General features: G+C 38.3%; 1 protein-coding gene across 1 annotated transcript; it reads right to left on the bottom strand.

Moving 5' to 3' along the window:
- Positions 1-8,612: 8,612 nt before the first annotated feature.
- Positions 8,613-9,700, bottom strand: LOC110796041 (uncharacterized). Its single transcript, XM_022001069.1, has 2 exons — positions 9,074-9,700; positions 8,613-8,987 (listed from the first exon to the last, which is right to left on the bottom strand). The coding sequence occupies exons 1-2, from the start codon at positions 9,698-9,700 to the stop codon at positions 8,613-8,615; spliced, it is 1,002 nt and encodes a 333-aa protein (XP_021856761.1).
- Positions 9,701-15,655: the final 5,955 nt, after the last annotated feature.

Raw genomic sequence — 15,655 nt, 5'->3', positions numbered from 1 at the left:
GAGAGCTAGAAACTGTGAAATGCATGGCCGTGCTCGGATGAATCATAGGCTATGATTATCTGTTTATTTGATCAGTTGAACTCTGAAACCGAGGAACACCTCTGGACATAATAAGGATGACAACTCTTACCTTATGTTCAAGAGCAAGCATCGAGCGACAAAGGAATTAGGAAATGCACACTTGTCCCTAAGGACAAGTGGGAGACTGAAGGAAATAATGCCCTTGGTCCAAGTATGCATTCTATGTTAAGTCTAATAAATGCGGTTCAGTATTAATTAACAAGTTAATAATTCAGTGAGATCAAGTGAGCTGAATGCCTAGCTAGAGGCCGCTTTAGTTCAAGTGGAATTAATGATATTAATCCACAACTTACTCTTGACTGAACCCGTAGGGTCACACAAATAGTACGTAAACGGATCAAGTATTTAATAGCATTAAATACTCCATCTATGAATATTCGGAACCGACGGATCTTGGTTTCAGTGGGAGCTAAGATCGTCACAGGCAAGGAATGAATACTCCGGAAACGATGATATTGCCGGAAACGGAAATATGGATCGTATCGGAAATATAAATATTATCCAAGTCGTAGATGTTGCCGGAAACGGAAACATGGTACGTGTCGGAAAATATTATCGGAAATGGAAATATTGCCAGAATCGGAAATATTGCCGGAAACGGAAATATTGTCAGAATCGGAAATATTACCGGAATCGGAAAATAATTCCGGAAACGGAAATATTAAATATTTGTTCGAAACGGAAATTAATTCCGGAATCGGAAATATTAAATATTGTTCGTATCGGAAATGAATTCCGGAATCGGAAAATTTAATCGGAAGCGCATCGTACGAATAAGCATCGGACGAGGCCTGCCGGACGAGGCCCAGCACGAAGCCAGGCCATCGCCCAGCAAGCCAAGCGCGCCGCACAAACAGCCACGCCAGGCCCAGCGCAAGGCCAGGCCCAGCAGGCTGCGCGCAGCGCGCACAGCACGCGCAGCGCACAGCGCGCACAGCGCGCACAGCACGCGCAGCGCGCAGCGCGCGCGGGCGCTGAGTGGGCTGCTGCTCGCGCGCACGCATGGGGCCCATCGTGGCTGCCGTGCGTGTGTGTGCAAGTGTTTGTGTTCGTGCACGTTTCCTAAAACATGCAGAGTTCGGTTAATGATTAAATTCCTAATTCTATTTGATAAATTAATTAAATTAGAGTTCTTATAGGATTCTAGGTTTAATTAATTTGTATCTGAATAGGATTTCGATTCCCTTTCCATACCGCTATAAATATGAGGCTAGGGCTCACAATTTATAACACAAGTTTCAAAGTATTCAAAGTGAGTTTTTGAGAGAAAAATTCAGTCACACATTTGCCTATAAAGTGCCGAAAATAATAGTACCTTAAGGGCGATTCTAGTTGGTCAATCTTAAGGCGGATCCGGACGTGCTGTGGACTATCTACGGAGGGACGACACTTGGAGTCCTAAAGACTTGTTCTTGTTCGGTTCGGGCGCAGCTAGGGAAGGCAGGCAACAAAGAGTATGCATCTAATCTATGCTAAATGATTATGTGTAAATAATATGTTTTCCTGGGTTTATGGTTTTTCCGCATGATTTATGAATTGTCATATGTATCATAACCTAACAACAAGAACTCTTCCTGTTTCTGCCATCGAAGCTCATCCGGATAGAACCTTTCTTTCAGCTTAGTAGCAAACTCAGACCAACCAAACTCACCTTCAGCCAAGCAACTTTCCCTAACAGTACTCCACCAGTTGTCCGCTTCCATTTTCAGGTAATAGGAACCGATGGAAACCATCTCATGAGTGGGGCAGTTAGTTGCAGTGAACAACTTTTCCATCTCCCGGAGCCAACTTTCTAGTACTACGGGATCAGCAGTTCCCTCATAGGTAGGAGGTCTATGACGGTCAAAACGGTCAAAGACCGAGTTTCCTTGATTAAGAGGAGGTGCAGCCGTTCGGTTCGCCAGTGCAATGATGGAATTCTCAACAGCCTCGCGTCTGCGACGAGCGGCCATCTTCTTATGACTTATCCTATGATGCATTCTACAAAAATGAAACGGTCAAATAGGTTAGCTCATAGAAAGCAAGACTCAAACACATAAGAAAGAAGAATTATACCCCAAGGTTTTCTTCCTACCCAAGTAACTCTCACTGACTATTGCCTTGAAGTTTATGGTTCTAAAAATTCACAGATAACAGAAACTAAAGGTTTCACAGAAATTGTAGCAACTATGAGAGTTTTTGGAACGTTTGGCTCTGATACCAACTGTAACACCCGTCTAAAAACTAAAGAAGAGACGTTAGCGGAAATAACGTCGAGACGGTAAATGTTACTCTAAAGGTCACTATGGACTTAAATAGAAGGAAAAGAGAAATAAAGTAAATAATAATCTGATGACAAAACCCAAATCAAGTATCAAACCACTAAGGAGGCAAAACAACCTCAAACCAATAACTCCCAAAATACAAGGTTTAAAGTTTTAGAAGAAATAAACTATTAAAACAACAGTCTAAGCTCTCTGCTCTCAGCCCGGACCCCTACATGACCTATTCTTCACCTCCAAATAACATTTAGGGTTCCACAGTCAGTGGGAAGTAACTAGCAGTTCTCCCAGAACTATAGAATCACATAACTAAACATAGAGATAAAGCATAGATGACCACATGAGAAAACAATCTATAAGCATGATAAAACATAATACCATAAACATGATAAACATGATTTCAAGCAAAACAAGATCACAGCATGAGATGACAACACACAAAGGAAACTGTAAGCTTACTTAGTCATATCATACTTTCACAAAGGCTAAGTAAAATATTAAGAAAACTCCTAAACTCCAACTTAAGAAAGGCTTTTCCAGAAATACTAATTTCAAAATAATAAAGTTAACTTTCGAAAAGAAATAGATCGTGAGGAAGCATATAGAATATGAACGCCGGTGAATCCGCAGCCCACCTCCAAAGGTTTGTCAGGGCGAACCTCCAGACGATCCGTAGCCGCCTGTGTCTGAGAATGGCCAAATTCCCGGTCTTCCTACTTGAATCCGCAACCCAAGTAGTTCCGGACGACAACAATTAACCTAGGTAATTACTACTCGAATCCGCAGCCCAAGTAGTTGGCATGTTACAACCATCGAATCCGCAGCCCAATGATTGTCTTACACTCACAAATCAAAACATTGGAAAATACTTTATAAAAATCATAAAAAATGTATTTAGGGATCATCAACCCCAAAACTACTACAGAATCATATCAGGATCACTAACCCTTGATTCAAACTACCTCAAAATCTTACTTCAGAGATTTAACTTCAAAATTCCATGAAAAGGTTTACAAAACCTACTTTTGTATCTAGGTGTCATTCTTATTGTCTGGGTTCGGGTACGAGGCGATTATAACAAATGTTACTATACATTTCGTACACAACCCTTGGCGAAGCGGTGCTAAAGACAGTGTTATTCTCCCTAGAGCACAACTACGTCGACAAATTATTAAACAACCTTACAACCCACCTTTAAAACTTCAATTCTCCTGCCACTCTTATTAATTCGAATTTGGTTACTGACAAAAATTATTTATAAAACTTATCCCTTAACAATTCCTCAAAACTAATATTTACGTAAATAATATTTAACATCTATCTTTTTCTAAATTAGTTATATAATATAATAATTACTCACAATTGCTTAATAACAATTTCTTAAACCTTAAAATATTACACAATAATTATCTAATTAAAAAAACGATTGGGCGACAAATAACTTCCACATAGACAGAATTTATGAAACTTTTATTCTACCACATACATAAGACATGGCTGCAATTTAAGGACCTTTAGGCTTAAAACTCGAATCAAACAAGCTTAAACGAACATGTAGAACATGGTACCAAAGAGAATAATTTAACATGCCTTAAAGCTTCCTAATTAACTCATACCATAAAAAAAAACTAACATGTTAACTATTCTACTCTGACATACAACATGCAACCTGGAAATTACCCAAACCACACGGCCATCATTAGTATAAAGGTCAAACTGTACTCTTACTATTCTATTTACATTCCAATTTACTAAATACATACTACCTTAACTATTAGTATGACAAAAAAAAAAGGAACAACAGTAATAAACATGTTTCCAACTCTCATTTTATCCAATACCAAACATAAAATGAATGACATGATGATATTAGGCAATATAGAATTATAAGAACATGAAAAGAATTCTCCCACCTTAAACATATTTTCAAATAAAAAGGCTAATTAACACGATATTATTATTAAACCTAAATCTGTTAATCTAAGCAAACATGATACTAGTATTAGTTAAACATAACAAAATATAAAACAAAAAAAAAATGAATAGATGATAAGAACATGAAGATAGTCGTCTCTAAAGCTACGTACACCATCATATTAGTATGAAATTTTGGACAACATACAATCTTATCATAGCCTTCTAACCATCCCTACATATCTAGCCTTAACCCTAAACTTAGCCATGAATTCTAAGCATGGGATAGTACTAGTTACCTTGATAACGGAAAAAGTTTTTAGAATAACGATTCACGCCTCGGGACCGTCACGCTCTTCCCCTCCTAGCACAACCAATGGACGAGTCAAGCCTTGAAAAGAGAACGATCGAACATACAACTCCCACTAGACCACTACGAAAGTGTACGTGTAAAATTATGGTGGATAACTAGGTAATAGCTCTCTGATGTTGCCTTGTACTTGTAAGAAATCGAAACAAATAAATGAGAGGAAGGAGGATGGGGTGCTCAAGCACACGGTACAAACAGTGCATTTGCAATCATTTTAGTTTTTAATTAAAGTATCATTAAGTGGGTCTTTAATATGGAAGTTACAAATTGGAAGGTCAAAAATGGAGGTTATAAAGAGAAGAATCCTAAGATGAAAGGGCTTTAATATGCACGGTTAAACAAAAGATTAAGATGGAAAATAGAAGGTTTGATATTCATATGATAATTTTTGTCAAATCAATAAATTGGAAGGAAAAAAAATAAAAAAAATTGATCCAAAACAATTATAAAAATCAATAATAAATAAGTACCAAATAAAGTGTAACTAGATTGATTTAAATAAGAAAATATTTAGAAGAGAAATTTCAACGATATAATATATTTTTTTTTTAAAAGGCACCAAAAATATGGGGTGTTACAATCACCCCTCCTTAAAACAGTTTCGTCCTCGAAACTGTAAAAGTATGGCACAACAACTAGACACATAAACAAGCAAGGGAAAACAAGAAATCAAAGAATAAGGACAACTAATCACTACAACTTAAATACCTGAGTCAAACAACTCTGGATACTTGAGTCTCATCGACTCCTCGGTCTCCCAAGTAGCCTCTTCGTACTTTTGGCTTCTCCAAAGTACCTTGACTAACGGGATCACCTTCCTTCGAAGAGTTCGATTCTGCCGATCAAGAATTTCCACTGGCCGTTCCTCAAAAGTTAAGTTCGGTTCGACGGCAATCGACTCGACTGGAATCACATGTGAAGGATCGCTACGATACCTTCGCAATTGCGACACAGGGAAAACATTATGAACCTTCGACAAACTTGGTGGCATTGCTAAACGGTAAGCCACTTCACCAACCCTTTCTAGAATCTCATAGGGTCCCACATATTTCGGACTCAGCTTGCCCTTCTGTCCAAAACGCATCACTCCTTTCATCGGAGATACTTTCAATAGAACTTTGTCACCAACCTCATAAGAAATTGCCTTGCGACGCAGGTCCGCATAAGATTTTTGTCTATCTTGAGCAGCCTTCATTTTAGCACAGATCACTCTTACCTGCTCAGCAGTATACCGGATCAGATCCGGACCTAAAACTAGTGAATCGCTGATGTCGCTCCAACAAGTCGGACTACGACACTTCCTTCCATACAAGGCTTCATACGGAGCCATCTGAATACTTGCATGATAACTATTGTTGTAGGAGAATTCCACCAGACTCAACGATCTCACCCAAGATTGCTGAAACTCAAGGGCACAAGCGCGAAGCATATCTTCCAAAGTCTGAATAGTTCTCTCCGTTTGACCATCTGTAGCAGCATGAAAAGCAGTGCTCAACTTCAACTTTGTACCTAAGGCCTCTTGCAAAGCACCCCAAAAGTGCGATAAGAATCGTGGATCATGATCCGACACAATATCTCTCGGGACACCATGAAGACGGATAATCTCACTTGCATAGGCCTCCGCTAGCTTCTCCATTGACCAAGTGTTTCTCATTGGAATGAAATGAGCTACCTTAGTCAACCTATCAACAATGACCCAAACATCATTCTTTCCTCCAGAAGCTTCAGGAAGACCCATTACAAAGTCCATAGAGATAGAATCAAACTTCTAAGCGAGAATCGGCAAAGGTTCCAATAAACCCCCGGGCCTCTGATGTTCGATCTTTACCTTTTGACAAACTAGGCAACGAGCTACAAACTCAACTACTTCCTTCTTCATACCCGGCCACCAGAAACTTACCTTTAGATCTTTGTACAGCTTCCCACCACCTGGATGAACAGAATATGGAGTGTTATGAGCCTCTTCCAGAATCTTCCTTTTGAGATCGGCATCATTCGGAACACACCATCGACCCATGAATTTCAAACTACCATCTACACAAACCTCGAAACTCTCAGCTCGACCCTGAGCCTTAGCTTCACGTATCTTTTCTAACACTGAATCATTTCTCTGCTTAGCCCTCAATTCTTGGAACAATTCAGGCTCGACACTCATGGAACCCAAGAATGACGAAACAAACCCTTGAGGCACAACTTCGATATTCAGCCTCCGAAACTCTTCACACAACTCCTTAGGCACAACCACAACGGTGTTCAGATAATGTTTGTTCTTACGACTTAAAGCATCCGCCACCTTGTTGGCCTTTCCTTCACGGTAGTCTAGTGTCAATTCATAATCTTTGATTAGCTCTAACCACCTTCTTTGCCTCATGTTAAGGTCCCGTTGAGTAAAGATGTACTTCAAACTCTTATGATCAGTATACACCTTACACGAAACTCCATACAAGTAATGTCGCCACATTTTTAGTGCAAACACAACAGCAGCTAGCTCGAGATCATGAGTTGGATAATTCCTTTCGTGAACCTTTAATTGTCTCGGAGCATAGGCGACAACTTTACCTTCTTGCATTAGAACACAACCCAACCCATTCTTTGAAGCATCACTATACACCTCAAACTCCACCCCTTCAGTAGGTAAGGTAAGAACAGGTGCAGATGTCAAACTCTTCTTCAGCTCTTGGAACGCATTCTCACAATCATCGGTCCACAAGAACTTGCAGTCTTTTCTCATTAGCTTAGACAACGGTTGAGCAATTCTTAAAAAGTCCTGAACAAACCTTCGGTAGTAACCAGCAAGACCTAGAAAACTTCGAACCTTTGACACATTCTTCGGACTTTCCCACTCTACAACAGCCTTAATCTTAGAAGGGTCCACCTTAACCCCATCTTTGCTGATGACATGGCCGAGGAAAGCAACCTCTTTCAACCAGAACTCGCATTTTGACAGCTTGGCAAACCACTTCTGTTTCCGAAGCACATCCAGAATTTGCCTTAAATGCCTATCATGATCTTTCTCGTCTTTAGAGTAAACAAGTATATCGTCTATGAAGACAACAACACACGTATCAAGATACTCATGAAACGATCGATTCATTTGATCCATAAAGATCGCAGGGGCATTTATGAGACCAAAAGGCATCACTTCAAACTCATAATGACCATACCTCGTACGGAAAGCAGTTTTCGGTATATCTTCCTTTTTCACAGGAGTCTGATGGTAACCAGACCTCAAATCGATCTTTGAGAAAATTCCTGCACCTTTCAACTGGTCGAACAAGTCTTCAATTCTAGGCAAGGGATACTTGTTCTTGATAGTCACCTTGTTCAACTCACGGTAGTCGATGCACAACCTCATACTACCATCTTTCTTCTTGACGAACAAGACCGGAGCACCCCATGGAGAGACACTCGGCCTAATAAAACCCTTGTCAATCAACTCTTGTAACTGAGTTTTTAACTGTTGTAATTCAGGAGGCACCATTCTATATGGAGCCTTTGATATCGGAGCAGTACCAGGAACAAGATCGATACCGAACTCGGCATCTCTTTCTGGAGGGATACCTGGAAATTCTTCAGGAAATACATCTGGATATTCTCGAACAACAGGAATACTCTCGAGATGTTCTTCCAGAGATAGATCTTTCACCACACAAAGGAAGACCTCTTCACCCTTTTGACGCATCTTTCTCATTTTCAGAGCAGACACAACTTTCACGGACCTCTTCACCACAATACCAGAATAAGAGATCTGGTTCCCTTTAGGACCACGAAGAGTCACCTTTTGATCGCGGCAATGGATGGTCGCATGATACTTCGACAACCAGTCCACCCCGAGAATTACATCGAACTCTGACATCGGGAACTCTTTCAAATCAGCAAGCAACTCAGTCCCCAAAATGTTAACATGCACACCTTTGAACTCATTATGACACGCAATATTCTCTCCAGAAGGGAGAGATATCATAGACATTACAGGAGATCTACAGTCATATTAGCCTTTTAACAAAAATACTAGAAACAAATGAAACAGTAGCTCCAGTATCAAAAAGAACATAAGCAGGTACAAAATTTACAAAGAAAGTACCCGTGATTACGTCTGGATGAATGTTTGCCTCAGCTTGAGTCATAACATATATTCGGTTCTTAAACGGGGCAGAAGAACCAGCAGGTGTTGCAACAGGCGGAGTAGTAGCATTCGGATTCTTGGGACACTTGAAGGACTTATGTCCCACTTCCTTGCAATAGTAACAAACGATAGCGAAGCCATCACAGTTCTTGCCAGCATGGAAATCCTTCCCACATCCACGACAATTAGAGTCAAGTTTCGGCTTGAAACTCGCACCTGAGCCAAAACTAGAACCCTGCTGATTGTTGCTTCGGTTACCTGAATCATACCTTGGCTTCTTAGCTGGAACTTGAGGAAAGGTAGCAGTCGGCTTCTTCACACAGATTTAGTAGCTTCTTCTTCTAGGATGGAAGCATGGATGCTGAGTGCAATCTCATAAGCACCCTGGAAAGTCTTAGCACCAGAACTAAGCACATGGGTCCTAACTTTCGGATCCATCTTTTTGATATACCGTTTCACCCTCTCAGCCTCTGTAGGGACTACAGCAGTGGCAAAACGCGACAGAGCAGTGAACTTATTAGTATATTCTTGGATCGAGAGTGACCCTTGAGACAACGACAAGAACTCTTCCTGTTTCTGCCATCGAAGCTCATAAGGATAGAACCTTTCTTTCAGCTTAGTAGCAAACTCAGACCAACCAAACTCACCTTCAGCCAAGCAACTTTCCCTAACAGTACTCCACCAGTTGTCCGCTTCCATTTTCAGGTAATAGGAACCGATGGAAACCATCTCATGAGTGGGGCAGTTAGTTGCAGTGAACAACTTTTCCATCTCCCGGAGCCAACTTTCTAGTACTACGGGATCAACAGTTCCCTCATAGGTAGGAGGTCTATGACGGTAAAAACGGTCAAAGACCGAGTTTCCTTGATTAGGAGGAGGTGCAGCCGTTCGGTTCGCCAGTGCAATGATGGCATTCTCAACAGCTTCGCGTCTGCGACGAGCGGCCATCTTCTTATGACTTATCCTATGATGCATTCTACAAAAATGAAACGGTCAAATAGGTTAGCTCATAGAAAGCAAGACTCAAACACATAAGAAAGAAGAATTATACCCCAAGGTTTTCTTCCTACCCAAGTAACTCTCACTGACTATTGCCTTGAAGTTTATGGTTCTAAAAATTCACAGATAACAGAAACTAAAGGTTTCACAGAAATTGTAGCAACTATGAGAGTTTTTGGAACGTTTGGCTCTGATACCAACTGTAACACCCGTCTAAAAACTAAAGAAGAGACGTTAGCGGAAATAACGTCGAGACGGTAAATGTTACTCTAAAGGTCACTATGGACTTAAATAGAAGGAAAAGAGAAATAAAGTAAATAATAATCTGATGACAAAACCCAAATCAAGTATCAAACCACTAAGGAGGCAAAACAACCTCAAACCAATAACTCCCAAAATACAAGGTTTAAAGTTTTAGAAGAAATAAACTATTAAAACAACAGTCTAAGCTCTCTGCTCTCTGCCCGGACCCCTACATGACCTATTCTTCACCTCCAAATAACATTTAGGGTTCCACAGTCAGTGGGGAGTAACTAGCAGTTCTCCCAGAACTATAGAATCACATAACTAAGCATAGAGATAAAGCATTGATGACCACATGAGCAAACAATCTATAAGCATGATAAAACATAATACCATAAACATGATTTCAAGCAAAACAAGATCACAGCATGAGATGACAACACACAAAGGAAACTGTAAGCTTACTTAGTCATGTCATACTTTCACAAAGGCTAAGTAAAATATTAAGAAAACTCCTAAACTCCAACTTAAGAAAGGCTTTTCCAGAAATACTAATTTCAAAATAATAAAATTAACTTTCGAAAAGAAATAGATCGTGAGGAAGCATATAGAATATGAACGCCGGTGAATCCGCAGCCCACCTCCAAAGGTTTGTCAGGGCGAACCTCCAGACGATCCGCAGCCGCCTGTGTCTGAGAATGGCCAAATTCCCGGTCTTCCTACTTGAATCCGCAGCCCAAGTAGTTCCGGACGACATCAATTAATCTAGGTAATTACTACTCGAATCCGCAGCCCAAGTAGTTGGCATGTTACAACCATCGAATCCGCAGCCCAATGATTGTCTTACACTCACAAATCAAAACGTTGGAAAATACTTTATAAAAATCATAAAAAATGTATTTAGGGATCATCAACCCTAAAACTACTACAGAATCATATCAGGATCACTAACCCTTGATTCAAACTACCTCAAAATCTTACTTCAGAGATTTAACTTCAAAATTCCTTGAAAAGGTTTACAAAACCTACTTTTGTATCTAGGTGTCATTCTTATTGTCTGGGTTCGGGTACGAGGCGATTATAACAAATGTTACTATACATTTCGTACACAACCCTTGGCGAAGCGGTGCTAAAGACAGTGTTATTCTCCCTAGAGCACAACTACGTCGACAAATTATTAAACAACCTTACAACCCACCTTTAAAACTTCGATTCTCCTGCCACTCTTATTAATTCGAATTTGGTTACTGATAAAAATTATTTATAAAACTTATCCCTTAACAATTCCTCAAAACTAATATTTACGTAAATAATATTTAACATCTATCTTTTTCTAAATTAGTTATATAATATAATAATTACTCACAATTGCTTAATAACAATTTCTTAAACCTCAAAATATTACACAATAATTATCTAATTAAAAAAAAACGATTGGGCGACAAATAACTTCCACATAGACAGAATTTATGAAACTTTTATTCTACCACATACATAAGACATGGCTGCAATTTAAGGACCTTTAAGCTTAAAACTCGAATCAAACAAGCTTAAAAGAACATGTAGAACATGGTACCAAAGAGAATAATTTAACATGCCTTAAAGCTTCCTAATTAACTCATACCATAAAAAAAAACTAACATGTTAACTATTCTACTCTGACATACAACATGCAAACTGGAAATTACCCAAACCACACGGCCATCATGAGTATATAGGTCAAACTTTACTCTTACTATTCTATTTACATTCCAATTTACTAAATACATACTACCTTAACTATTAGTATGACAAAAAAAAAAGGAACAATAGTAATAAACATGTTTCCAACTCTCATTTTATCCAATACCAAACATAAAATGAATGACATGATGATATTAGGCAATATAGAATTATAAGAACATGAAAAGAATTCTCCCACCTTAAACATATTTTCAAATAAAAAGGCTAATTAACACGATATTATTATTAAACCTAAATCTGGTAATCTAAGCAAACATGATACTAGTATTAGTTAAGCATAACAAAATATATATAAAATAAAAGAATAGATGATAAGAACATGAAGATAGTCGTCTCTAAAGCTACGTACACCATCATATTAGTATGAAATTTTGGACAACATACAATCTTATCATAGCCTTCTAACCATCCCTACATATCTAGCCTTAACCCTAAACTTAGCCATGAATTCTAAGTATGGGATAGTACTAGTTACCTTGATAACGGAAAAAGTTTTTAGAATAACGAGTCACGCCTCGGGACCGTCACGCTCTTCTCCTCCTAGCACAACCAATGGACGAGTCAAGCCTTGAAAAGAGAACGACCGAACATACAACTCTCACTAGACCACTACGAAAGTGTAGGTGTAAAATTATGGTGGATAACTAGGTAATAGCTCTTTGATGTTGCCTTATACTTGTAAGAAACCGAAACAAATAAATGAGAGGAAGGAGGGTGGGGTGCTCAAGCACACGGTACAAAGAGTGCATTTGCAATCATTTTTACCCACTCAAAAGTTTTTAATTAAAGTATCATTAAGTGGGTCTTTAATATGGAAGTTACAAATTGGAAGGTCAAAAATGGAGGTTATAAAGAGAAGAATCCTAAGATGAAAGGGCTTCAATATGCACGGTTAAACAAAAGATTAAGATGGAAAATAGAAGGTTTGATATTCATATGATAATTTTTGTCAAATCAATAAATTGGAAGGAAAAAAAAAAAAAAACTTGATCCAAAACAATTATAAAAATCAATAATAAATAAGTACCAAATAAAGTGTAACTAGATTGATTTAAATAAGAAAATATTTAGAAGAGAAATTTCAACGATATAATTTTTTTTTTTAAAAGGCACCAAAAATATGGGGTGTTACAACGGATCTTGGTTTCAGTGGGAGCTGAGATCGTCAAAGGCAAGAAATGAATACTCCGGAAACGATGATATTGCCAGAAACGGAAATATGGATCGTATCGGAAATATAAATATTATCCAAGTCGTAGATGTTGCCGGAAACGGAAACATGGTACGTATCGGAAAATATTATCGAAAATGGAAATATTGTCGGAATCGGAAATATTACCGGAAACGGAAATATTGTCAGGATCGGAAAATAATTCCGGAAACGGAAATATTAAATATTTGTTCGAAACGAAACTTAATTCCGGAGTCGAAAATATTAAATATTGTTCGTATCGAAAATGAATTCCGGAATCGGGAATTTAATCGGAAGCACGTCGTACGAATTAGCATCGGACGAGACTTGCTAGACGAAGGCCCAGCACGAAGCCATGTTTACGCCCAGCAAGCCGAGCGCCTAAACACACGCTACCAAACCGCGCCAGGCCCAGCAAGGCATGGTGTGCGCGCGCGGGGGCTGATGCTCGTGGGCTGCGAGCAGCGCTAGCTCGTGTGGGCCGCAAGGCTTGCGCGGGTTTGTGCGATGCTCGTGCTCGTGCAACGTTTGTGTTTCAATACAAATCCTAAAGCTAATGGAATTTGTTCTATGATTAAATCCTAATCCTAATAAAGATAGAATTTGTTTAATAGAGTTTTAATAAGATTCTAATTAAATAAACTAGTATCCTAATAGGATTCCAAGTCCTTTTCCATAACTCTATAAATAGGTGCCTAGGGTCACATATTTACATCGAGAATTGAAGTATTCAAAGTTAAGATTTTCAAGCAAAAATCAGCCACAAACACTTGCCCTATTAGCCGAAATTTATAGTACCTTAAGGGCGATTCTAGTTGGTCAAGCTTAAGGCGGATCCGGACGTGCTGTGGATTATCTACGGAGGGACGACACTTGGAGTCCTAAAGACTTGTTCTTGTTCGGTTCGGGCGCAGCTAGGGAGGGCACGCTACAAAGTGTATGCATCTGAATTATGCTAAATGATTATGTGTAAATAATATGTTTACTGGCTTTATGGTTTTTCCGCATGATTTATGTTTATTCATATGTATCATAACCTAACAGAAAAAAAGAAGTTAATGCACGAATTTCAAAATATTAATGCAAAAAATATTAAAAGATAGAAACATTATATAAGGACATGTGGTGTACAAAAAGTTTCGGTTATTAAACTAGTGTCATTGGCCCGGGAGATGCCCCGGATATTACATGATTTTTAAATTATTTATAAAACAATTTCACTGACATATACTATAAATTTCATTGTACGAGCACTACATATTTAGTATATTTTTTAACAACTTAAACTGGTTAACAAATTTTTTGAGTAATTTACTTGATTTGTATAAACTTTGATTTTTTGTACTTCACTTATACGTAGTACCTTATAAGAAAATTCTTAAATTACAAATTGTACATTGAGTTACGAACCTTTTAGGGGGAGAACATATTGAAACAACTAAAAAATGCAATGTTTTTTTCCCTATTTCTATTACATATTTTAACAATTCCATGTATGATTTTTCCTATTTCTATTACATATTTTAACAATTTCATATATATGTTTAGGCTCACGTGAGAAGGGCTTCTTACGTGAGAAGCGTGAGAAGCATCCTACACCGTTAGATTTTAGATCTGATAGCTACAAATACACGCGCCTCAACAGGGTAAATATAAATACATTTTTTTTTAAATAGCTCAATGAACATGTCGTGTTATTACCTATAGTTATCTCCAAAAAGGCATTTTTCTCTTTCCTCTCTCTCTCTTTCACTCTCTCTCCTCTAAAACCAGAAAACTAAATAAAGGGTAATACAGACCCACCAATCCACCATAGTTGTTGTTGGGTCATTCTTGTGAGTTTTAGTGGATTTTGGGACGAAATGGAAACTGAATTTGCAGTTCTGAATCAATTTAAGGTGCAACGTCGCTTAAGATTTCCAATAAATTTGCCCAATTGATTATATGGATTTTCCAGTTTCATGTTCTAAAGGAGAAGAATTTATGTATCCCGAAATTAATTTCGATGTACTTATATTGTACTCCTGATGTATCTCCCCCTTCCAGCTAAAAACAAGGACTTTTCTCTCTCCTCCCAAATTTTTTTCTATTCTTTCGATCTGAAATCTCTCAGCTTTCTTTTCTTTTGAGATCCTCATTAATTTGAATATTATACAATCAAGTGAATCATCATACTTACATAACCCAATAAAAGTTGAAAGAGGAAAGATGGGTTCAATGATAATTTTGTCGTAATAATCTGCAGCAAATATACCTCGTTGATGTCGGAAGTTAAAGCTTGAGAAATCTATCGTAAATACAACTAAAACTTGATGTATCTATGGCTTTTGTTTAATAGAAATTGCACAATTAGTTTGTGGATTACACAGTGGAATGCGCAAGTGATTTTGGATGTATTCGTAGGGTAACATCAATGTATCTAAAGTTTAGAGTTGATGTATCTGTAACTTGAAGTTGATGTATCTCAATATCTGATGTATCTCCAATTGGTATTGATGTATCTTCAATGCATTTTCAGATGTATCTCGACGGTATTTGGAGTAAATTTGTGTTTTTCATAGTAAAGATGAGGATGATGATGATGATGATGGAGGAGAGAGATGGTTGAGGGTTGGAAGGACGTTGGAGAAGGGAGGTGTCCCCTGGTTTTGAAATGCAGAGGAAGGAAGAAAGAAGTTGGGATAAAAGAGACAAATTTTTTGAAGGGTGACTCACGTGGGAAACTT

The sequence above is a fragment of the Spinacia oleracea genome, chromosome 5 (assembly GCF_020520425.1).
Source record: "Spinacia oleracea cultivar Varoflay chromosome 5, BTI_SOV_V1, whole genome shotgun sequence".
NCBI classification, from domain to species: domain Eukaryota; kingdom Viridiplantae; phylum Streptophyta; class Magnoliopsida; order Caryophyllales; family Amaranthaceae; genus Spinacia; species Spinacia oleracea.
This window is presented reverse-complemented; position numbering and strand designations above follow the sequence as displayed.